The 25,531-nt window shown below is 48.4% G+C and overlaps 1 protein-coding gene and 1 long non-coding RNA gene across 13 annotated transcripts in view; one reads left to right on the plus strand and one right to left on the minus strand.

Annotated features, from left to right (window-relative positions):
- LOC105493788 (IQ motif and Sec7 domain ArfGEF 2) overlaps window positions 1-25,531 on the plus strand; it is a 91,431-nt gene that overhangs the window by 40,514 nt on the left and 25,386 nt on the right. For 5 of the 12 annotated variants that reach the window (XR_011618143.1, XM_071088464.1, XM_071088468.1 and 2 more), the window contains exon 3: window positions 3,164-3,259. The exons of 2 other annotated variants lie outside the window; for them this stretch is intronic. Coding sequence is in view for 9 of the 10 variants with exons in the window: in XM_071088464.1 (XP_070944565.1) it covers window positions 3,164-3,259 (96 nt within the window). In the remaining variant the exon portion in view is untranslated. Of the gene's footprint in view, window positions 1-427; window positions 1,124-3,163; window positions 3,260-16,410; window positions 17,147-24,840; window positions 25,215-25,531 lie in introns of those variants that run through there. 5 more of the 12 variants (XM_071088473.1, XM_071088465.1, XM_071088472.1 and 2 more) reach the window with 5 other exon arrangements.
- LOC139360641 (uncharacterized) lies at window positions 290-1,481 on the minus strand. Its single transcript, XR_011618167.1, has 2 exons — window positions 1,395-1,481; window positions 290-443 (listed from the first exon to the last, which is right to left on the minus strand). It is a non-coding gene; the product is annotated as an uncharacterized lncRNA (long non-coding RNA).

Genomic DNA, 25,531 nt, shown 5'->3' on the forward strand with positions numbered 1-25,531 from the left:
CAGCAGGGAGGCAGGAAGGCTGGCCTGTTGCCTGTCAGCTTCTATTTCTTCTAGATCACTGGCCCCCTGGCCCCTCCCAGGGCCGCCTTCTGCTCAGAACAGCCAGGGGCCTGGGCTCCAGGGCCGTGAAAGGACAGGAGCACTTTGAGCTGGACCACTGTGATATTCTCAGGAGCCCTACATCCTTCAAAGCCGAAAAACTCTCTCCTTTCTCCAGTCCCGCCCGTGTGGAGGACAGAGAGGTTGCTGTAATAGGCAGGCAGGGAGCCAGGGCACCTGGAGTCTACTCTGACTTGCTGCATGAACTTTAGTAAGACCCTTCTCTCCAGGCCTCAATTTCCCCATCCGTAAAGTCAGGCTGGGCAGTTTCCTTGGAAGAACAGCCTCTTGGCATTTCTTTTGATTTTCTGTCTTCTCTTCAGGAAGCATTTCTCTCAGCCAGTCTAGAAAACAACACAGAAGAGTGAGAGCTTATTGCAGTGGGAAAGAATATTGACTGGGGCCCCATCTTGATACCCCAGAATGGGTGATTTGAATTTTACTTAATACGCAGAGTCCCAGAACAACTCCTAAACATAGTCTCTTTAACTGAGCTGAAAATAAGGATATTTGTGAAAAGCGTCTATGGAAAGGTTTCTGTATTCACAAGGTAGCAATATGGCTGAAGGGGCAGATTCCAGGTTTGGGAATAGCCAAACCGGGTCTTGATATTGGAGTTCTGCCACTTACTAGCAGTATTACTTCACCTCTCTCCATCTCAATTTTCTGTTCAGGAGAATAGAGCCAGCGATACAAACTTGATGGGGTGCGTGGGGAGATTCTAGCAGAGGTGCACTGAGGGAGCCCAGCCTGGGGTTTGGCCCAGAGGAGGGACTGAGAGCTCTCCAGGCCGCTTCCTCCTCCATGGGGTTCCCAGCCCTCCTGGAGGAGTAGGGGAAGGAGCAAAGTTTCCAGTTGCAATCTGGCCGGCAGCCCAGCTGGCCTGGCCCCGCCTTCTTGGTTCCTCCTTCTAGGGAAGGGCTGGGGAGGAGGGGGTGGTGACACGGTGGAGACACCGGGTAGGCCAGGGGGCCTGCCCTTGGGACAGGTCCAGACCCATGGAGCACCCCGGGAGGAGCAGCAGGTAGGAACCTGGGCCCCGCAGCCTGGCCCCCTCCCTTCCTGCCCAGACCTGGACCCAGTCCCTGGGCTGCTGATTCAGCAGCCTCCTGGCTTCCTGGTTCCTGGCTCCCTTCTTGGACTCTGAGAGGCCTTTGGCCTGGGGGAGGGAGCCAGTTCAAGTGGGAGAGCCCATGGGCATCCAGGTGCCCAGCTCTGGAAGAACCCTGGAACCCTGAGCAGCACAGCTTGTGGCCTGTGAGGAGTGAGCTTGGCTCCTACCCTGCTCTACTAACCTTGTGTGCGAGGCACTGCAGGGCTCCAGGCTTGAGGCCTCTGAGATTCTAACACCAACATTCCAGCAGCCTAAGGGTCTCTGAGTCTCCGATTCAAAAGAGATAATGAGTCAAGGACTTGGGTTGGAGACTGGCACCTGAGAAGCCGTCGCCCTGATGATGATTAATTCAGAACCTTCCATAAGAAGAGTCTCAGATTCAAAGATTCTCTGTAAGGTTCTCAGATTTGGACATCCTGGAATTCACAGCTGGCCTGGCCACGTCTCCTGGCTTTTACATGGGCTTTTGAATGGCCAGGCCCTGACCCCAGTCTGCCTCTATGGGCTTGTGGGGGACAGGGGCTGGCTGACCTGGAGAGGTCGGCTGCACTCCCAGCGTGCTCTGGCTCCGGCTGACTGGCACACCTCTGGCATCTGCACTGCACTGGGTAGGGCAGGGACCAGGCCCTCAGCCTCCCTGCCCTGCTGTGCCTCCTCCTCCCCTTGGCCATTCTCTGGACTTTAATTGCAGGAGGCACAAGGTGGAGGGGTCTTTGGACCCTGCACTAGGGGTGGTGGGGGCGCAGCATCAGGGGTGGAGTGTGGGCCCTGCCTTGGGGTGGGGGGGTAAAGCACTGGCCTTCAAAGCAAAAAGACTCCTATCTGGAACCACCCCATCCTCTGCCTCACCCACTCAGCCCTGAGTCCCATCCTGTCACCAAGACCACTGAGACCTTGTCAGCCTCCTCCGTCCTCACCCTCCTCTGCTCTGGTGCTCTCTGCCTCTCTCTAGCTTCTCTCTGTGTCTTTTGTCTCGCCCTTTCTCTGTCTTCCTCTTTCTCTGTCTTTCTCCTTTTCTGTCTCTTTCGGTTTCTCTCTGTCTCTCTCTCTCTCTTCCTTCAGTGTTCCCCCTACCCACCCACCTGGGTTCTCCCCCTTCTTTGGGCCCAGAGCCTCTCCTTCCTCCATCCCTTCCTCCCTTTCTGTGAGCGGTCTTCTCTCAGGGGAGCCCCCATGCATCTTTCCCCCCTCTCTTTCATCCCCCCTTCCCCTGCCGTCCTCCCTACCCCTGTGGCGTCTGGTGTGAGGAGGGCTGCCTTCCCCCTTCCCTGCTGTGGTGTCCCAGCGTCTCTGTGGCTGAGGTCCCCACGGAGTCACCTGGAACACAGGAGGCCCAGCCCGGCTCTTTCGTCTTCACTGCCCCCTGTTGTCATTGTGTTCTGTATGTGGTTCGAGTGCCGTCCTCTCTTTCTTGACTTTGTGGTTTTTTTCTTTTTTTCTTCCTTCCTTCCTTCCTTCCTTCCTTCCTTCCTTCCTTCCTTCCTTCCTTTCTTCCTTCCTTCCTTCCTTCCTTCCTCCTTCCTTCCTTCCTCCTTCCTTCCTTCCTTCCTCCTTCCTTCCTTCCTTCCTTTCTTTCTTTCCTTCCTTCCTCTTCCTTCCTTCCCTTCCTTCCTTCCTTCCCTTCCTTCCTTCCTTCTTTCCTTCCTCTCTCCCTCCCTCTCTCCCTCCCTCCCTTCCTTCCCTCCCTCCTTCCTTCCTTCCTTCCTCTCTCCCTATCTTCCTCCCTCTCTCCCTTCCTCTTTTCCTTTCTCCCTTCTTATCTTCCTTCCTTTCCTTCCTCCCTGCCTCCCACCCCTCCCCTTCCATTTCCCATCCTCCATTCCTCCCAGCCTTCCCTTTTCCCCTCCCGCACTCACTCTCTCACCTTCTTGCCCCCATCGCCCACCCTGCCACCTCCCTCCCTCCCTGTCTCTCTCTCTGTCTCTCTCTCTGTCTCTTGCTGTCTCTCAGGTCCACAGCGTCTCATACTCTACACCAGTATTGCTGTCCTACTCAGGTCCTTGACTCCATGAAGCTTACCCCCTCAGGCAGGCTGGCAGAGAGCAGGTAAGAGCTAGACCCATCCCTCCCCCAATTCCTCCTCCTTCCAGGCAAATATACAGTGTCATTGCCAGCCCCTCCCACCTCCCTGAGCCCCCGCTGTGCCTGTGGAATGGGTGTCAGAGTGTATGAGGAGAGTGCCTGGGAGATCAGGTCAGGAGACCAAAGAGGACATTCAGGATCTATCTGTAGTTTGTCCTTCCTTAAAACAATCCTTCCCTAGAGACCTACCCCAAGAGGCCTGAGTGGTTGGTCCTAGACTATGTGAAATTCCAGCTTTTTTAAAGGATGAATAGGAGTTCGCCAGTTGGATAGACTGAGGAAGGGCGGTTAGGCAGAGGGAACAATCTGCCCATATCTTTGGAGAACGTTATTTCTTTTTTTTTTTTTTCCCCATGATGGAGTCTTGCTCTGTCGCCCAGACTAGAGTGCTGTGGCGTGATCTCAGTTCACTACAGTCTCTGCCTCCTGGGTTCAAGCAATTCTCCTGCTTCAGCCTCCCGAGTAGCTGGGATAACAGGCATGTGCCACCATACCCAACTAATTTTTATATTTTTCTTTTAGTAGAGATGGGGTGTCAGCATGTTGGCCAGAGTTGGTCTCGAACTCCTGACCTCGTGATCCACCCGCCTCGGCCTCCCAAAGTGTTGGGATTACAGGCATGAGCCACCACGCCTGGCTGGAGAACATTATTTCTAAGTTAATTAGAAAACCTATTTTATGTTTTCTAATTACAACTCAATAAAAGGAAATATTAACAGCAACAGCAAAAAGGCTAGGCCCTCCTCCCCATTTGGAAGTTTAAAAATACTTGTGCTAAAGAGGAAATAAGAGTGGAATTTATAGACTCTTTAGAATAAATGTCAGTGAGAATACTACAAATTGGCCGGGCGCGGTGGCTCACGTCTGTAATCCCAGCACTTTGGGAGGCCAAGGCGGGCAGATCACGAGGTCAGGAGATCGAGACCATCCTGGCTAACACGGTGAAACCCTGTCTCTACTAAAAATACAAAAAATTAGCCGGGCGTGTGGTGGGCGCCTGTAATCCCAGCTGCTCAGGAGGCTGAGGCGGGAGAATGGCGTGAACCCAGGAGGCGGAGCTTGCAGTGAGCTGAGATGGCGCCACTGCACTCCAGCCTGGGCGACAGAGCGAGACTCCATTTCAAAAAACAAAAACAAAAACAAACAAACAAACAAATACTACAAATTAAAACCTATAAAATATGGGCACAGGGATTCCCAGAGGAAGATTTATAATCTTAATTTCTTTTATTAAATAACAAGATGGTTTAAATTAAATGGACTAATTATTCCACTCAAGAAGCTAGAAATAACCCAAACAAAGCAGAATCATTACTACAAATAAAACCAGAAATTAATGAAATGGAAAACAAAAGATTTGATAAAGTATTAATAAGTAAATATGACTTTTGGAAAGACCAGCTCTACCTAGTTTGGTAGAAATTCTTTGGCAGATATGACTAAGAAAAAGGCTAAATAAATAAATACAATAAAAAATAAGGAAGGGGATTTAACCATAGATTCTAAGGAGACGAAAAAAAAGTTATTATAAGAAAATATTGGGTCCTGGCGCAGTGGCTCACGCCTGTAATCCTAGCACTTTGGGAGGCCGAGGCAGGCAGATCACGAGGTCAGGAGATCGAGACCGTCCTGGCTAACACGGTGAAACCCAGTCTGTACTAAAAATACAAAAAATTAGCCGGGCGTGGTGGCGGGCGCCTGTAGTCCCAGCTACTCAGGAGGCTGAGGCAGAAGAATGGCGTGAACCCGGGAGGCGGAGCTTGCAGTGAGCCGAGATTGCACCACTGCACTCCAGCCTGGGTGACAGAGTGAGACTCTGTCTCAAAAAGAAAAAAAAAAAAAAGAAAAGAAAAGAAAAGAAAAAAAGACAATATTGGTTGGCTGCAGTGGCTCATGCCTGTAATCCCAGGACTTTGGGAGGCCAAGGTGGGCAGATCACCTGAGGTCAGGAGTTCAAGACCAGCCTGGCCAACATGGCGAAACCCCGCCTCTACTGAAAATACAAAAATTAGCCGGGCATTGTGGAGTGCGCCTATAATCCCAGCTACTAGGGAGGCTGAAGCAGGAGAATCACTTGAACCCGGGAGGCAGAGGTTGCAGTGAGTCAAGATCGCACCACTGCACTCCAGCCTGGGTGACAGAGTGAGATTCCATCTCAAAGTAAAATAAATAAAATAAAATAAAATAAAATAAAAATTGTATACACTTCTATATCAGTAAGTGTGAAAATATAGATTAATTGGGTGGTTTTCTAGGAAAATGTAAATTACCAGAGTGACTTAAGGAGGGACAGGAAACCTGAATAAAATGGAAAAGTGTGGAAGAAACTTAAATGGTCAAAGTGGCTGGGCGCGGTGGCTCACGCCTGTAATCCCACCACTTTGGGAGGCTGAGGCGGGTGGATCACGAGGTCAGGCATTCGAGACCAGCCTGGTCAACATAGTGAAACCCCGTCTCTACTAAAAGTAAAAAGTAAAAAATAATTAGCAGGATGTGGTGGCAGGCGCCTGTAATTCCAGCTGCTTGAGAGGCTGAGGCAGGAGAATCGCTTGAACCTGGGAGGCGGAGGTTGCAGTGAGCCGAGATTGCGCCACTGCACTCCATGCACTCCAGCCAGGGCAACAGTGTGAGACTCCGTCTCAAAAAAAAAAAAAAAAGAGGCTCAAAGTTTTCTCCCCAGAAATGGTACCAGGTCCAGTTGGTATTCTGGAAGTTCTGGTATGATGGACATTCTAGCAAATCTTGAAAGATCAGATAATAGGAAAAGATAGATAGCTTCCCAGTTCATTCTATAAGGCTAGTATAACTGGACAGGTTTAAACAAACAAACAAAAAGAACTATAGCCTAATACCACATATTAATAGAGCAACAAATATTTTCAATAGAAGATTATCAAATGGAATCCATCAGTGTAGTAAGAGAAGAATGTATTGTGACAAATGAAAGCTTGCCCCAAGAGTGCAGGGATTGTTCAACATTAGGACATGTTATTGTAATTTATTGTATTAAGATATTAAAGAGAAAATATCATATAATCATCTCCATAAATGCTGAAAAGTGATCTGATTAAATTATACATCTATTCTGCTGTATTGGGGTAGTTTGTTACACAGCAATAGATGACTAATATAGTAAGCTAGGAATCATGAAAACTTCGTTAACTTGGTAAAGATTTTTATCAGAAACCAAAGAGAATCATCAAATGTAACAGTGAGGCACTAGATACATTTCCATTGAATTCAGGAACAAAATAAGGATGGCTGCTATCACTGTTATTAACCAATATTTTTCTGGAAGTTTTAACCGGTGGGATTAACAAAAGAAATATATGATATAAATGTTAGAAAGACAGAGTTAGAATTAGCATTATTTAAGGATAATATGACTGTCTACTTAGATAATCGAAGAGAATATAATAAAAAATTAGTAGAACTAAGAAGAAAAGTCAGTGCACTGAGTAGACACAGACAAATATACACACAAACCATTAACTTCTCTGAGTACCAGCAATAACTAATTAGAACACATAATAGAAAAGATCCCATTCACAATAGAAAAAATAATTCTATAAAACCACTATGAATTTACAAGAAATGTGAAATACTTCTCTGTAGAAAACTATAAAATTTCATCAATGGCTGTAAGAAGACTTGAGTAAAACAAAGTTATATCTTGTTCCTGGATGAGAGTCACTGTGGTAAAAATGACGTTTTGTTCCCAATTTGGTCAAAACATTCATTGCATTCCTTATTAAAATTTCAGTGGTATTTTCTTTGAGTGATTGGAGTTTAAAGTTCATTTGGAAGAGTAAATGTTCATTAATCACTAAGAAAATTTTGAAAAAGAATTAGGGTGGCCGGGTGCAGTGGCTCACGCCTGTAATCCCAGCACTTTGGGAGGCCCAGGTGGGCGGATCACGAGGTCAGGAGATCGAGACTATCCTGGCTAACACGGTGAAACCCCGTCTCTAGTAAAAATACAAAAAAAAAAAAAAAAAAAAAATTGGCCAGGCGTGGTGGCGGGCGCCTGTAGTCCCAGCTACTCGGGAGGCTGAGGTGGGAGAATGGTGTGAACCTGGGGGGCAAAGTTGCAGTCAGCCGAGATCTCAGTCTCAAAAAAAAAAAACAAAAGAATGAGGGCAACTTGTTCTGTTAGATATAAACTTACCATAAAGCTGCAATAATTTCAAATGTTCTGTCATCACAGAAATAGAGGACTACAGACATGAAACAAAATAGAGAGTTTAGAAACAAACTCATGTTCATATGGGAATTTAATTTATGACAAAAGACATCTCAGATCAGTGGGGAGTCAATAAATGAGATGGGACTATTGGTTACCCATTTGGGAAAAGAATTTAAGTGAAATCCCTGTCTCATATGAAAACAAATACAGGCCAGGTGCAGTGGCTCATGCCTGTAACCCCAGCACTTTGGGAGGCTGAGGCGGGTGTTGCTTGAGCTCAGGAGTTCAAGAGCAGACTGGGAAACATGGCAAAACACCAAAAATACAAAAATTAGCCGGACCTGGTGGCACATGCCTGTAATCCCAGCTACTCGGCAGGATGAGGCAGGAGAATCGCTTGAACCCAGGAGGTGGAGGTTGCAGTGAGCCGAGATCTCGCCACTGCACTCCAGCCCTGCAGCCTAGGCAACAGAGGGAGACTCTGTCAAAAAAAAAAAAAAAAAAAAAAAAAAGCCAGAAAAGTACCAGAAAAATATCTGGAATATTTTAATAATATTAGGGTGGAGAAAGCCTTCCTGAGCATGACTTAAAAACCCTTAAGCTGGCCGGGTGCGGTGGCTCAAGCCTGTAATCCCAGCACTTTGGGAGGCCGAGACAGGCGGATCACGAGGTCAGGAGATCGAGACCATCCTGGCTAACACAGTGAAACCCCGTCTCTACTAAAAAATACAAAAAACTAGCCGGGCGAGGTGGCGGGTGCCTGTAGTCCCAGCTACTCGGGAGGCTGAGACAGGAGAATGGCGTAGACCCGGGAGGCGGAGCTTGCAGTGAGCTGAGATCCGGCCACTGCACTCCAGCCTGGGCAACAGAGCGAGACTCCATCTCCAAAAACAAACAAACAAACAAACAAACAAACAAACAAAAAAACCCTTAAGCTATAACATAAAGAGTAATAATTTTGGCTACATTGAAATTTAAAACTGTGTGGAGAAAGATACTATACACAAAATTAAAACATAAACAACAGGCTAGGAGAAAGTATTTGCTACACAGATATCAGGCAAAAGGTTAATATCTCTGCCTATATCTATATCACCTTCTGGAAACTAGAAAGGAAAAGATACAAAACCCATTCAAAATGGAGAGATAACATGATATAGCAATTCAGGGAAGAAATAGACAATTAGCTAATAAATGAGAAAAGATGCCCAAGCTTACTAATAGTTAAAGAAATGTAACTAAAGCAATGAAGTGCCATTTTTAGGTATCCAAATTAAAAATATCGGAAGGGTTTTGGAGAAACAGAACCTCTCAGATACCTTGTGCAAATTGGTAACATTTTTTATGAGGCTGGTTTGTCAGTTACCACCAGAATCCTAAATTCTTCCATGCTGAGAACCATATCTTGGAGCTGGATTTCTCCAAGATACTGCTTCCAGAAGGACCCCAACTTGGCCAGCCAGAGGCCTTTTCTAAAACACCGCAATCTAAACTACAAACATAAGCCAGACTGTGCAACTCTTTATCACATGCCCTTGTAGGATATCATTCTCAACCAACTCTTAACTAAAAGGTGCATGATATATGCTTCTCAAAAGAAAGACAAGATTATGTGAGTAGGAATAATCTTTCTTTGTAGCCAGTCTGCAAACATGTCAAAGTAACGGAAATAACTTTTATGTGTACTTTAAACAAAATGTGCATCCCTTTGACCCAGCAGTTCAACTTTTGAGAATCTAACCCTCAAGAATACTTCGAGACATATGCAGAGATGTTCAGTGCAGCATTGCTTGTGATACTGAAAAATTAAAACAACCTAAATGTCCATTAGTAGAGAATAGATCTTAGTCCATGATATACCCATATTATGGATTACTCTGTAGCAGATCCAAAGAAAAAAGGTAGATCTCTGTATACTCGCACAGCAAGATCTACAAGACTTACTGTTACATGGAGAAAGCAAGTTGTAGAACAGGGTTTATAGGCCAGGTGCGGTGGCTCACGCCTGTAATCCCAGCACTTTGGGAGGCCGAGGCGGGCGGATCACGAGGTCAGGAGATCGAGACCATCCTGGTTAACATAGTGAAACCCCGTCTCTACTAAAAATACAAAAAAAATGCCGGGCGTGGTGGCGGGCACCTGTAGTCCCAGCTACTCAGGAGGCTGAGGCAGGAGAACAGCGTGAACCCCAGAGGCGGAGCTTGCAGTGAGCTGAGATCACGCCACTGCACTCCAGCCTGGGCGACAGAGCAAGACTCCATCCCAAAAAAAAAAAAAAAAAAAAAAAAAGAAGAACAGGGTTTATAGTATGATCCCATTTTTGTAAGGAAAAGATAGCCCCCATAACAACAATGAAAACATGTTACGAACACCCTGTCATAATTTCAAAATTACTGGCCTTTTTCCTTGGTCTAATTTCCTTGCTTTTTATTAATTCATTTCCCTCCTCCTTTATATCTTCTCCCTGTATCCAGCTGTTCAGATTTTGTTTAGATCCTTTTAATAATTAGCTCAGATACCACCTCATTCATTCAGCAAGTATTCTGTCTTGCCTGCTTTAGATAAGGCCTTGTGCTGACCCTTGGTGGAATACCGGAATGAATTGTATTTGATCCTGCTGTCCCGGAGCTGAAGTCTAGAAGGGAGAAAGGCACGTAGACAATGACACCATAGTGTGATTTGGGATGGGACAGAAGTAGGCCCAGAAGGCTGCCAGATGAGGGGCAATTAACCCCATCTGGGAAGGCTTCCTACTGGAGGGGACGTTTGTACTGAGTCTTGGAAGAGTGCTAGCTTTCCTTCATCCCCTTCCTCCACCAAAAATGGTCTTGTTCACTCTTTGGCCCTTCCAAGCAGGATGACTTCATACGGGAAAAATAGTTGAGTCAGTACCTTTATTCAAGCCCGAGTTCTGCCATTTACCAACTCGGTGACTCTGGGCAAGTCATTTATCCTCTGAGCCTCTATTTCCTCATCTATGTAATGGGGCTAATGCCAACTTACCTCTTAGGGCTGTCTTTAGTATTGGAGATAATGCATGGAAGGCTCCTGGGTGACTGTCAGCTCTAGAAGAGGGGGGACTACTTGTGTCTTGCTTTCCTCATAGCCAACTGTGTAGCATTGGATTGGATTCAATCTCAAAGCTGTGTGTATCTGGAGATGGTTCTGGAGCAAAAAATGGGCCTGACCATAGCAGGGCTTTGGGATGAGAAGGCTGAGAGGAGTACAGGGTACACAGGTTGCATCATAAGAAGAGAGAACCAGGTGCCTGGTCTTGGCTTATATAAAGGTGATGCAGGAGGGAAAATAAGCGTAGGCGTTCCTGGGAAAGGGATTCCAAGTAGGGAGTTCTGGCCCTGGTTCTTGGTCCTCTTCTACTGATACCATCTCTTAATCAACCTCACAGTCCAGGGCAGTGAGGCATGGTGGACCACTACTTGCCATGGCATTCATGGCAATCTCAATCCCAACTTTGTCACTCACTAGCTGGCTGACCTTCACCAACTCACTTCACGCTTCTGAGCCTAGTTCCTTATCTGTTAAACAGGACTCAATACCACCAACATCATGGGGTTCATTTACTGAATGAACTGAGCTCATTCAGATGAATGCATTCAGAATTTGAGTGGCTGGCACATAATGGGTACTCAGGAAAGAGTAGCTATTGTTAGTGTTCATTTCAGTAGATACTTTTGGAGTACTGCTGTGACCAGGGTCTCTGTTGGGTAACAGTTCTTGCCCTCCATGAGTTCCCAGTCACTCAGGGAGATTGAGAAGGGCTCTGACAGAGGAGAACACTGAAGGGTATGGAAGCCCAGAGGAAGGAATTTGGCCCTGTCTGGGGCTGGTACAAGTCAACTCAGCCTAAGAGTTAGGTCTTAAAGGTTAAGTAAGAGCCAGGGACAGAAGGGTGAAGTGTGGAAGAGCACTCCAGGCAGAAGGAATAGCATATAGCATATGGAAAAGAAACGGGATGTTATTGGGAAGGTCCGGAGGTTCTTTACCTGGGGTGCATGGGTCTCAGATGGGCTTCAGGAAACCCACGAACCTCCGGAAATTGAATGCAAAATGTTGCATGCATATACCTATGTGCATTTTTTGGTGGAAGAGATGGTCCATGGCTTTCATTAAATTGGTAAAGGGGTTTGCGTTCCCCCCAAAAAGGTTGAGAACCAATATTGTTGGTGACAAAGTGTCAGTTGAATGGATTCTAAATAGGAGAGTAATTTGGCAAAATTTGTGTTTTAGAAACATCACATTAGCAGTCAGTATGAAAAATGGGTTGTGTGCAGGGAGACCAGCTGGAAGGCCTAAACTGGGGTATTGGCAGAGAAGAAATGGATTTGAGCAGGGCTACTGTGTTGCACGACTCCAGTGAGCACCATTTGTTGAGAAGCATTTTAATTTCAAATTATAGAATCCAAATCCTTTGAGAGTTATTAATGAGATAGACTCAATAGAAGTGTCAGATGATATAAACTGTTGTGGATGTGTAAGGTGAGGGAAAGGGAAGAGGCGAGGATGAGTCAAAGTTAGCAGAGGGCCAGAGGGACGTGAGTCCATGCCAGGGTAATAGTGCAAGGGGAAAAGGGAACCTCTATTAATGCTCACCCAGCATCCAGAGTCCTTGGTCTCAGACATATTTACTAACTTTCATCCTACCCCTGGTTCTCAGAGATCCCAAATGACACTGGCAATACTCATTTCCCTGCGGATTTTGCAGAGGAATTACTTTTGCTTTGTGAGTCAGGTCAAGTTTCCTGAAGAAAGCTGTGTTTAAGCCAGTCATTCAAGGTCCGTGAGGATTCTGAGAGTTAGAGATGGGGGAGGAGGTGCTGACAGTGTCTGCAAAGGCCTGGAGGTGAGCAAGGTGAAATCAGACATTGGAGGGTGCAGAGGTCAGGCTTACCTCAAGCAGCTGTCTGAAGAGTACAGGCTTTTTATTTTATTTTTTTGGTAGGCAGCTGGAGAGCCATGAACAGTTCTTGAGTAGGAAAAGAGGAAAAGTGACATGATCAAATTAGCATTTTAGCAGGGAAATGAGGGAGGAGGCTATTGCAGTAATTCAAGGGAGAGAGAAGCCAAGGTCGTGGGCATAGAGCCGAGGAGATGGATTTGAGAGGTGATCAGGAGGAAGAGAGGACTGGAGTCAGAGACTGAAGAGGTAACTGGGGAGAGAGGAGGAGGTGGAGATGACCGAGGCTGGAGTTCGCAGTAAGTTAGAATGTTCATGCCTGGCGTTGGATTCATTCATTCACCAAATATTTATTGAATACCAGGCACTGTGTTAGGCACTAGGGATTTAGCACTGAACAGAACAGATGCCTTTCCTGATGGATCTTACAGTGACTGAGACAGATAAATAAATAAACAACTAAATGTCTAGAGTGTATCTGATGTCAGTAAGTGCTATGAAGAAAAATAAAGCTGGGGTGATAAGGTAGAGAATGTTGGGGTGCCTTGTGAGAGGGAGGGCCTCTCTGATGAGAAAATATTTGGGCAGAGGCTTGAAGGAGGTAAAAGAGTGAGCCTTGTACCTCTCGGGGACGATGTTCCAGATAGAAGGAACCTCAGGTGTAAAGGCCCCAAGGCAAGAGTGTGTTTGGTCTGTTTGAGGAGCAGCAGGGAGACCAGTGTGATGGGAAAAAGGCTGAAGAAGGAGCGAGAGGAGTAGAAGATGAGATGGTAGGGACGACATCACAGTCTATGTTTTGGAGCTATTTAGGAGGTAGAGTCCACAATAATTGGTGACAGACTTGCTAAGGGGGCAGGAAGAATCTAGGGTGACTCCAAGGTATGTTTTGGGCTCAGGTGACTGGATGAATGGTGGTGCCTTAAGGACAATGGTGAGATGCTAAGTCAGAGATCCCTATGAGAACTGAAGGCCCAAAGGGCCGTCCTGGTAGAGCTGTCCAGCAAGCTCTGGGCTCGACGGGTCCGGGACCCGGGAGAGGGATCCACACCTGAAGTTATGAAATGGAATGAGATCACTGAAAAAGTGTGGAGTGAAAGAGAAGAGGACCAGAGCAGAACTGGGACGGGGAAACCAACATGTAGGGAAGGAGCCCAGGAAGAAATGGGGGCGGGGTCAGAGCAGTAGGAGGAAAAGCAGTGGGGGTGGGCTCACAGAAGCAGAGGAAGGAAAGGGCCTAGCAGAGGAGGGCCTTGTTAAGAGTGTCAAATGTTGCAGCCTGTGGGGAGTAAGCTGAGGGCGGAAGAGAGTCTATTGGCTTTAACCATCAGGAGGGCCTGGGCGACCTTCCTCAGAACAGCTTCCGTGGAGTGGTGGGCGCATGAGGCAGATTGCAGTGGGTCGAAGAGCTCGTGGGAGGTACTGAAGTGAAACAGAGATGGCCAGTGTAGACGGGTTTCTTAAGAAGAAGCTTAGCTGTGAAGAGGAGAGAGGGACACAGGGGGATGTGGGGGCAGATAGAGGGTTTTTATTCCCAGATGGGAGAGACTTGAGCTTCTATAAATGTTGATAGGAAGGAGGCAACAGAAGGGGAGAGGTTGAAAACGCAGGAGGGAGAGGGGATGATTATTGTGGAGGAGGTAATGGGGATGGGCTTCAGAGTCCAGGTGAAGAGACTGGCCTTAAATGCTAGAGGGGCCCCCTCTTTCTTACAGAGGAGCAAAGCGGTGGTAGTGGTGGGGATACAAGGGTATTGGGGGGTTAGGGAAAAAATGCTTCAGGAAAGTTCAAAGCAACAAATGGAGAGCCCTGGCCAAGGGAATGGATGCTGGAGCTGGGAGGAAGCAGAGAATACTTCTGGCTAGGACTTCCTTAGGAAGTGGCACTTGAGCTGGGTCAGGAAATTCAGAAAGGATGGTAATAGGCAAAGACCTGTGCAGAGGGAAGAGTATTCTAAGTGGAAGAAACAGAATCAGCACACACATAGAGATGTGAAAAGGCCGGGCATGCTGATGGAATAATGAACAAGCTAGCTTGATGAAGGCTGGGCATGAGTGAGTAAGGAACATGGATACCACTATAATGGTTGTTATAATAATAGTTACCATGCACTAAGCACCAGCCTTGCTTAGTACATATTTGAATTCCTTTAGTCCCACCGGACCCTGCAGAATAGGTATTTCCTCAGTTTGCAGGTAAGGAAAGTGAGTCCTGGAATGGTGAAGAAATGAACCCAAGGTCATCCGGCTAGTAAATGATGGGGCTGGTATTGAAACTCAGGTCCATCTGACTCCATAGCCTGCGCTTTTGCCATCTAACAGGAAAGGCCTGGTAAGGCCATATGATGGGAGAGCCTTGAATGCCAACTTGAGGACCCTGAACTTTATCCAGGAGGCAGTGGGTGTCTGAGTAGAAGAGATGCATGCTTGAAGGTGGGCTTTAGGAAGGCTAATGTGGTTCAAGAATGGAGGGAGAAGAAATCAGGAGGTGACTGCAGTGTTAGGGGGAGAGGAAGCAGTGGCCTGGCCTGGAAAAGAGGGGAGTGAGGGGTGGGAATGGAATATTATTTGTTCCTCATGACAGCCTCGAGAGGTGTGGATCTTCTCTTTTTATAGATGAGGAATGGGACACTCAGAAAGGGAGGGCTACTTGCCCAGAACTGCTTCATGTGATTTTGCTGATTCAGGAAGTCCGTGGAACAATGTGTCAGAGGGAGCTCTGAGTCTGAGAAAGGCGTGTGCGTGCGTGTGTGTGCTTGTCTGTCCATCAGATGGACAGCAGTGCCTTCCCTTCCTTTCCCTTCCCTTCCCTGTCTGCATTCCTTCCCACTTCTTCCCATTCTTCCAGTTTCCTGGATTCCATAATTCCTGCATCCCCTGAGCCAAGGGGTCTGGGAATGAAGGTAACTGTTTCCTTGCCTGTCCCCAGAAGGTCAGCCTTGTCACTCCCAAGCCACCTAGTCCCCTCCCATCCCAACTGTCTGTCCATCCACCATATGAAACTGTAGCCCAGCACCAGTGAATGCCACGTGCAGCCTGGCCCCTGGTACTGCTCAGCATCACCCTAGGGATAGGTGCTTGTTCCTTCAGTGACTCTTCTCCCACTGCTATGGCTGCTTCTGTGTGGGCAGACGGCCACTTTGGGAATTAGATTTGGCTTACGAGTAGTTAACAATAATTACCACCATGTTCCCATTGCTGTTGTTTGCCAGACACTTGATATATGTTCTAGTTCTTGCAACAGTCCTGGGAGGTTCACATCACGAGCCCCATTTTTACAGACGAGGAAACTGAGGCTCCAAGAGTGACAGTAATGCGCTAGAGGGCATATAGCCTGGAACCACTTGTAGAGCTGGGATTTGAACCCAGGTCTGTTTCCTCCAAAGCTGTGGGCTTCCCATACTCCATTTCCAAGTATCTCCCATTTTCCTGAGCCCGAACCTTCAGGAAATACAAATCCTCGTCCTTCAAGAACGGGGTGGGTTTCTAGAGATAGTGCCAAGTTCACCCAAAGGACCTAGTGGGATGAGTCTGAGACTTGGAGCTCTAAGAACTCTGGGTTCAAATCCTGACTCTACCACTTACCCAGCTGTGTGACCTGGAGCAAGTTATCTAACCTCTCTGAGCTTTAATTTCCTCATCTCTAAAATTTTGCTCTGCAGAGCTGTTGTAGGGGCTAAGTGAGATGATGCGTGCAAAATGAGAGCAGGTTGCTGTTATTATATTAAAATGAGGGTCAGGCACCTGGCAGGGTTAGAAAGGGAGTTGATATACGCTGAGGGTGACCTTAAGACTGAGCCCAGGCTGGGTGTGGGGGAGGGCTGTCCCAGCACACTGAGTTGGGTGTGGCCCTGGATAATCCATCACACTGGCCTCCCGACCCTGACCCCCATTCTCGTCCCAACTTCTGGTTCCGGTCCTGGCCCTTCGCGTATCTCCCCTGCTCTGCAAACTAATGCCTCTGCCTCTCTCTGTCACCCGCCGCCTGTGGCCTCTACCCCGCCCTTCCTGGCCCCAGGGAAGAGGAGGAGGAGGAGGAGACTGAGGAAGAGGAAGAGGAAGACGCTCACCAGTTCTGCTGTCCGGCCTCCGAGTGCAGTAGTCCCTCCTCTCGGTAACTGAGAGGACAAGGGCCATTTTCTATGCAGAAGCAAAAGCCTTAACCAGCCCCTCCTTCCCCCTGCCCATGCCCACACAGATCCCCCATGGGACCCTGTCCCCTGCTTCAGGAGCCAGATGGGCAAGCATCATACCCCTTTCTCCCCCCACCTCCTTCTTGGAATTCCCATCCCCACTGCTGTCTCCTCTGGACTCCAGCCCCTGAATTAAAGAGAGCTGGAGCCCTAGGTCCGACTAAAATGTGGGAGAAGCAGAACTTGGAGCTTGGAGCTTGGAACCTGGACCCTCCTGTACCCGCACTCCCACTTCCCAGGCACCCTGGAGCCTGCCACTACTGGAGAGGTCTCCAAATGACATCCCAAGGACCTACCTCTGTCCTCTGTGAGCACAAACAGAGATGCAGGGTGCCTAGGGCTCAGAGGACCAGACGGGGGCAGGACCCAGCCTGTCTAGTTCCCTGTCATTTGTTCCCTTGCTGTGGCCATTGCTGCCATCTCCTCCACTGCTTGAAGGCCTCACCCCACGCCCTCTGCCACTCCCATAGTGCTCTGTAAATATGATCAGGAGGAAAAGGCCTCTCAGAGTACGTGTTGCTGTGTACAAAGGAATTTCCATCAATAAAAGCTGATCTCTTCTCTCTGTCTGATGTATATTCCACCCACCCCTACTTCCCTCTTCCCATCCCCACCAGGGCCTTGCCCTCTTTCCTATTCAGGACTGGGAATAGGGGCCGGGAAAGAGAGTAGGGTTTGACTCGTGGTTTCGTCAACACCCAGGAGGCACTCAATAAATGCGTGAATGACTCCCAACACGGGCAGGCTAACCTTGGACGTGTCACGTGACCTCTCTGACATGTAGTTTTCCCATCTGTAGAAAGGAGAAGGGTTGGATTAGAGGGTCTCCAATGGCTCTTCCAGCTGTGACATTTTGTGAATCTGAGATGCTACAGTTTTAAGAAGCTATGATTATGTGAATTTAATAGACAATGATTCAGTGACACATTCCACTGCAATTGTATGATTTCTATTTCTACAATGCAGTGATTTTGGGATTCTCCAATCCTGTGGTTTTAAGATTGCATAATTCTACCATTTGAACAAATTCTGAAGATGCAATTTTAATATTCTGCAATGTTTAGATTCTTTGATCGTTTACTTTTAAGGTTCTGATTCTACAACTTTAGGGATCTCTGAATCTGAGAGGAAGCCATTTCTTCCCTATGCAGCAACCCTAAATATTCCCTGCACTTGGCCAGAGGCTGGTTCTAAGACTCCCTGGAGGCTGTCAACTGGAGGGTGGAAGATGTCCTTTACGGGTTTGTAGGACTCACACTTTCCATGATGTGTCTGTGTTAGGAGCACAACCGGGAGACCCCAAAGTGGGCTCATACCCCTGACTTTTCCTCTCTGAGCCTTTGGTATTAGACAAATCTGAGTTTACCTTCTGGTTCTGCCACTTACATCTGTATAACCTTGAGCAAGTTTTTTCTTCTCCTTGAGCTTTGTTTTCCTCCTGAGTACAGTGAGAATATATCTACCTCTCTGGGTTGTCATGAAGATTAACAAGAAAGAACACGAGTCCAGCATAGGGGCTTGTGCACTGTTGGGCAAGTGTGCTGTGATTGGTGGTTCTTATTTTGATTAAGGCCCAAGTGAGAGTTTTCTCCTGTCTTTTCTTTCCTCCCTCCCTTCAGCATCCCTATCACATTGAACCTCTAGGTTTCCTAGAACCTCACCTCCTTCCCTCACTTATTGCCTTACTTGCTCAACTCATCTACTCATTCACCCATTCAAAGTCTCATTTATTTCTCCCCTCCCTCCCTGCCTGTCTCTCTTATTTACTCTTCCTCATTCTACCCAACAAAGCATTGTTTGAGCCCTTACTGGGTACAAGACCTGACGCTAAATACTGTGAGAGATCCAAAGTAAGACAGAGGCCAGGTGTGGTGGCTCACACCTGTAATCCCAGCCCTTTGGGAGGCTGAGACAGGCGGATGGCTTGAGGCCAGGAGTTTCAGACCAGCCTGGGCAACATAGTGAGACCTCATCTCTACAAAAAGATTTTTTTTTTTGAAAACATGACAGTGGCTATGTCCTCTACGAGTTCTCCATCTCCCGGGGGAGATGGGAGATGAGAAATCCTTTGGGAAAGTAGGAAGGATGCAAAGGGTTAAAATGACTGGACAGGAATGGCTTCAGTAACGAGCACATTCTGTTCCTGGCCCAGAAAGGAAGGAGATGTCAAGGTGGGTGGGGAGATGTGGTGTCCAGGAGGGCTTGCTGGAGGAAGCGGTGCAAGAGTTGAGCCTTGAAGGCTGGTAAGGGTTTGAAGAGGTGGCAAGGGGTGAGAAGGCATTACAGGAGACAGGGACCACATAGACAAAAACCTAGGGGAGAACTCCAGGGTCATGCAGGGGAATGGTGGGTACATTACTCTGTTCATTCCGCTCTCCAGGGTGTGTGAATGTAGGAGACCTGGGACGGGGGACGAGGAGACCATTCCACCCTTCCACTGAATGGAGAGAGAAGCAAGTGTGGGGGTGAGGACGGGAGTTCAACTACATGGAGGGAGGAGGCAAGTCAGGGTCAGATGGCCCTCCCGACCTATGGGCAACTGAATTGACTGAATCGGGCAGAGGCCTTGTGCTGTGGGAAGGGGGCAGGGTTTTGATCAGCCGTGAGACAAATATGTGTGCACGCATGGTCTCCATGTGCCCGGGCATCCTCACACATGTCTTTGCACGAGGCTCTGCAGGTCTCACGGTCGCGAGACTGTGCACACTGCTGCAGGGCTGAGGAAATGTGATGATGTGAGACCGGGTGTGAGGAATTCTGAGTGTGAGGTTGATTGTGTGAAGTGGTGACTTTATGTACCTGGCAGCCTTGATGTGTGTGTCTGGTGGATGTAATCACAAGGCTGGGTGTGGGTGGCTTTTAAGCATGTGAGGCTGTGGCCTTTAGGGTGACAGTTGTCAGGCAGGATGGTCACACACACACAGACACACGTGATTTCTACCTGTGGTCTTCGAGGACCCAGGGTGGCTGCTGAGTAACTGCTGTGTGCTTAGCTCTGGCATGAGCGCCATAGGTTCGAAAAGGTGAATCGCACCGGGTCGCTGCCCTTGGGAAACAGGACGGGGGTGTGGGGTAGGAGACGGACACTTTAAGAGAGAACCACAAGTTAGCCAGGGAGAAAGACTGACTGTGATATATGGGTATGCACAAGACACAGGGGAGGGAGTCACTGACCCTGTCATGTTCTGCGAGGGGCAGGAGTGAGTCAGCATTGACTTCCCAGAAGGACCAACCTGCTCAGGGTACTGCAAGATGAAGATGAGCTCACCCAGACCGAACAAGTCCAGGGGTGAAGGGGAGACAGAGGACATTCTGGGCAGAAGAAACAAAGGAAGAGTATGAGCATGGGCTTGGTGATGTGGATCAGCTTGCTGTAGTATAGGAATTGCAAGTAGCCTGCTGTTGCCTATGACATTGAGGAACTTACAGGGCAGGGTGGGAGGTGAGAGGTGGGGAGACAGGTCCGATTCAGAGGGGCTTCTGAAGCTAAGAGTGGGATGCTGGCCAGAAGTGAGGGGGATTCTTGTCCTGTGCAACCCTGGGCAAGTCACTTTGACTCTCTAGACCTCCATTTGGGTCTGTGGGATTGGATAGTTCATAAAGCCTAGTCCGTCCAGTCCATCCCAGCTCTGTGCATCTTCTGCCACCCTTGGCCAGCCACATTCATGAGTCATTGCTCTTGAAGTCAGGAGCTTCTTCCATCTAAACTCAGTCCTTCCTGCTTCTTCCTGGGTTGCTTCCTCATTCACCCACTCCACAAATATTTACCCAGCATCCAATCCCTTGTGTGCCACTGTGGGAAGGCACGGGGAGATGAAGAATGCAAGGACTGTACCTTGGAGGGACTGCTCAGTAGTGCCTGCAACAGAGGGTGGGGTGGTGCTAAGAGCACGAGCTTTGTGTTCAGATACATTTTTGTTTGAATCTTGGCTCCACCAGTGCCGAGCTTCAAGGCTTTGGGCAGGTTTCATCATCTGTGCTGTCCTCCTCAGAGAGAACAACCCAGACCTTGCAAAGTTGCTCAGCCTAGCAAAATGACAACTCAATAAATGACAACTATTATTTTTAGGGCTGCACAGCAGCAAAGCTGGGATTCAAACCCAGGTCTGTGCGCTCCCAAAGCCTGTGTATGCCCACTGCATACCCAGTCAGCTCAGCTCCTTCAAAGGCTTCTTTCTCCCCTGTCAGTTCCTGTGCGAAGCGAGGCTGGACTCGGGCTTAGAATCCCTGTGACACTGGGATTGGGCAGCAGAACTAGCTTGCCGAAGAAATATTGGAGGGAGAGGTGGCTGCAGTCCCCCTGCCTCCTTTCTCCCCTGCCACTGGGTCCAGTCTTCTGGCCCAGTCTGCTCCTTCCAGAACCCAAAGCCCCTGGCCCCATCCAGGTGCAATGACCTCCTCGTCTTGTCTTCTTGTCTCTACTTCCGGTCCATCCCATTCCCCCCACTGCCACCTAAGTTGTCATGGGGATAGTCCTCACCATCCCTAGCTTCCTCTTGCCCTCATCTTATGATATCCATGGCAACAGCCCCCATTCGTTTCCATGGCAACTGCATCCTGATCCCATCCCTGGCTGGCTGCCTGGTTCCGGGCAGTGCCAATAAAGGGAAGGAGGGAGAGAAGACCTCCCATTAGGAGCAGCATTCGAGGAGAGTTAGTGCCCCTGCCACGGGCAGGCCAACCCCAGATCCCTGTGGAACATCCTACACTGCTTCTCCCCATCTTAGTGCTTTGGCACACAATGTTCCCTCACTCTTCATCTCTACCAACTCCTTCCAGGCAAGACCCAGTCCACAAGCTTCCTCCCCAAGGAAGCCTTCCAGGCAGCAGAGGAACTAGCACAAGCTTTGGGGTTTGAATCCCTGTCCTGCCACTTGCTAGCTCTGAGACCTTTGGCAGTCATTTCCCCTCTTGGAGTTTTTTTCTTCATCTGCAAAATAGGAATCCTAATTCTTCCCTCACGTTTGCCATGCAGATTAAATAATGTGTGGAAAATGCCTGACACAGGGAAGGTGCGCAGTAAGTGTGAGTTTATTTTTATTCTGCTCAACCACCCCCAAACAGAAGGGATCTCTCTCCTGCACTCCCCCAGCACTTCCTCTGTTCCCCAGCCCTGATAACTTTCTGCTTTGTACTGTGGTTATTTGTGTAACATAGCTTATTTCCCCCTCTGCAGAGGATGCTCTCCAATTTCCCCCACAGAGTAGCCCAGCAGACAGTGCACACGGGCATGTGTGTGTGTGTGTGATCGTGTCCGTATATGTGCATGTCTACATGTGTTTGTGTCTATTTTCATGTGTCTGTGGATGTGTTTTTGTTTCTAGGTTTGTCTGCCTTTGGATGTGTCTGTGTTATTGTACCTCTGCGTGCATGTGTGTGAGTGTGTGTGTGTGTGTGTGTGTGTGTGCACATGCAGATGTTTTGCTCCTGGCTGGGAAGAGTCCGGGGGGGGGGTGGGGGGCGGCTCCCAGACCCTTTCTGAAGTCCAGGAATCCAAAGAAGGAATTGGTTTTGCTTGACCCTGCACAGATGAGAAACTGAGGTGCAGAGAGGAAAAGTGACATGCCTGGGCTTACACAGCTGGTCAGTGGCAGTCAGGACCTGAGCCTCGGCCTGCCCAGCATCTTACTCTACAACAGGCTCGCTCTCTGTCTCTGTGTGCGCATGTGTGTGTATGTGTGCGGGAGAAAAAGAAGAAGAGAGATTTTCCATGTGATCAGCATGTTCCCGAGTGTTGTTCTGGGGGCTCTGACTTGAGGGATTCCACATCCCCAGTGCTGTTTCTTCAGCAGTATGTGTGATATCAGAAGCAACACCCTCAAGCACCCTCCTTTTTTTTTTGCCAGGCTCCCTTGTGGGAGGCTGTGCTGACAGCCCGACCTCCCTGCCGCTATTCCCTTTGCAACCAAAACAGGGGGTGAGCTCTCAAGGGAGGAATTGCCAAAGAGTGCAGAGCCAGGGGCAGCACAGAGCTGGGAGTGAGGAGAGGCAGCAAGATGTCATGAAAAGCCTGGGCCCTGGGTTTGAATCCTAGCTTTTTTACTTAATAACTATGTGACCTTGAGCAAGTTTATATCACCTCTCTGAGCCTCAGTGTCTTCATCTATAAAATGAGGCTAATGGTGCTTGCCTTGATAAGTTTCAAGAATTCAATGAGCTAAGTAGTGCCTTTGTCCTAGGAATTAGAGGTGACAACAGGGCCCTACAGCAGCCCGAGAGGAGCTGGTGTAAGGCAGCCTGTGTGGAGCAGGCAGGCAGGCATGGAAAGGCACACCTGAGCTGAGTGTTGAAGGCTGAGCAGGAGGTAGCCAGGTTGGGGCAATGGGGCAGAGAATATATGAGGTGGGGGGACAAGTCAGGAGAGCCATCCATGGCCACATCGAGGAAGTTGAAGGTTATCCCATGGCTGCTGGTTCCTGGAACACCCAAGTTAGATCATGTCCCTCCTCTGCTCACCTCAATCAGAGCAAACACCAAAGTCTTTATTGTAGGCTCATGCCCTTTCCGATTTGGCCCCCATGACCTCTCTGATCTTATCTCCTATCTCCTCTCATTCACTCTGTTCTACCTCCGGGCCTTTGCACTGGCTGTACCCTCTCTCTGGACTGCTACTGCCTTTGCCATGCAACTTACTCTCACTTCCGTCAGCACTCTGCTTATATGCCATTGCTCCAGAAAGGCCTTCCCTGAGCACATCTCAAACAGCACCTTTTTGCAATCTGCTTTATTTTCCTTCCTAGCACTTCACCGCTACCTGAAATGGCAGGATATATTTACTTGTTTCTTTCTTCTCTAAGCCTCCAACCTTGTGCCCCCTATAATGAGACCATTCTCTGGGTCACAGCCACACCCATTCCCTCGCTAGAACATCACCTCCCTGAGAATGTTCCTGTGCATTTTGCTCACTAGTATATTTCCAGCACCCAGCACTGTGCCTGGCATACAGAAGGTGCTCAGTTGTTGTTTGTTGAGTGAGTTATCTGGCACTGTGGAAGGGTTTTAGTGAGAGAATTTAGGTTAGTATGGGTTTTTTTTGTTTTTGTTTGTTTTTGTTTGTTTTTGTTTTTGAGACAGGGTTTCACTCTGTTGCCCAGGCTGGAGTGAAGTGGCACCATCACGGCTTACTGCAGCCTTGACCTCCTGGGCTCAAGCGATTTTTCTGCCTCAGCCTCCCTAGTAGCTAGGACCAAAGGCACGTGCCACCACGCCTGGCTAATTTTTTCTTTTTCTTTTATTTTTTTGAGATGGAGTGTCGCTCTGTCACTCAGGCTGGAGTGCAGTGGCACAATCTTGGCTCACTGCAACCTCCACCTCCCGGGTTCAAGCGATTCTTGTGCCTCAGCCTCCTGAGTAGCTGGGACTACAGGGGCCCGCCACCACACCCGAATAATTTTTTCGTATTTTTGGTAGAGATGAGGTTTTGCCATGTTGCCCAGGCTGGTCTTCAACTCCTGGCCTTAAGTGATCCTTCCATGTCAGCCTCTGGAGTAGCTGGGATTACAAGTGTGAGCCACTGTGCCCAACTAGATTTGTACTTTTTTTGTTTTTTGGAGACAGTCTCACTCTATCTCCCAGGCTAGAGTGCAGTGGTGCGATGTCAGCTCACTGTAACCTCCGTCTCCTGGGTTCAAGTGATTCTCCTGCCTCAGCCTCCCAAGTAGCTAGGATTACAGGCCCACCATGCTCAGTTAATTTTTGTAGTTTTAGTAGAGATGTGGTTTCATCATGTTGGCCAGGCTGGTCTTGAACTCCTGACCTCAGGTGATCCACGTGCCTTGGCCTCCCAAAGTGCTGGGATTACAGGCATGAGCTATGGTGCCTGGCCTAGATTTGTACTTTTGGTTGTTGTTGGGTTTTTTTTGTTTGTTTGTTTTTTGTTTGTTTGTTTTTTTAAGACAGAGTCTTGCTCTGTCTCCCAGGCTGGAGTGCAGTGGCGCGATCTTGGCTCACTGCAACCTCTGCCTCCTGGATTCAAGCGATTCTTCTGCCTCAGCAGGAGATTACAGGCTCCCACCACCACGCCCGGCTAATTTGTGTATTTTCAGTAGAGACGGGTTTTCGCCATGTTGCCCAGGTTGGTTTTGAACTCCTGGCCTCATGCTCGCCTCAGCCTCCCAAAGTGCTGGGATTATAGGAGTGAGCCACCACGCCTGGCCCAGATTTGTACTTTTGAAAGCTGTTACTGGCCACAGGGTGAAGAATGGGTTGGAAGAGGAGATTGGAGGCTATGGTAAAAGTTCAGGAGAAAGTATTTCTTAGAGCAGCCTCCTGAGCACATTCATTGACTCCCTCTGGACGGCAGCTTTTATTGAGCACCTACTGTGTTCCAGGCCGTGTGCTCTGTGTTAGCTGGGAGATTATCAAACTCTCTTCCTGAGCTGGGATTCTGGGAGTCATGAACACAAATAGCTGTCACGCTTTGCCAAAGCTAACCTGTGCCATAAAAAGCAGGACAGACATGTGCTGTGTGTGGGAGCTCTGAACAGGATCAGCAATAATTTCTGGCTGGAGGCGGGATTCAGGAGGGCTTCTTAGTGGTGGCATATGACCTGAATCTTGACGGAACTAGGATGTGGGGGAATTTCTCAGATTGCAGATGGCGGAGACGATGGGGATTGCATTTCAAGTGGTAGGTACTGTATGAGCAGTTTTGGAGATAGAAAGCAGTGGAGCATTTGGGAAAAGCAGGATCTGGGCCAGGCTGGAATGACAGGTGGATGGAGTAGGGGGCTGGCAGCCAACCCTGAAGTATGGCTTAATGTTTAAGAGTGTGGGCTCTGGAGTCAGACTGCCTGGATTTGAATCCGGGCTCTATCATGAGTGGCTGTGTGACCATAGATATGTTACTTAACCTCTCTGGGCCTCAGTTTCTTTACGTGTAAAATGAAGATAAATTACAGTACCTATCTCATATGGTTGTCTTGAAGAGTAAACAGGTTATTCAGT

This window comes from Macaca nemestrina, chromosome X (assembly GCF_043159975.1).
Source record: "Macaca nemestrina isolate mMacNem1 chromosome X, mMacNem.hap1, whole genome shotgun sequence".
Classification (NCBI taxonomy): Eukaryota; Metazoa; Chordata; class Mammalia; order Primates; family Cercopithecidae; genus Macaca; species Macaca nemestrina.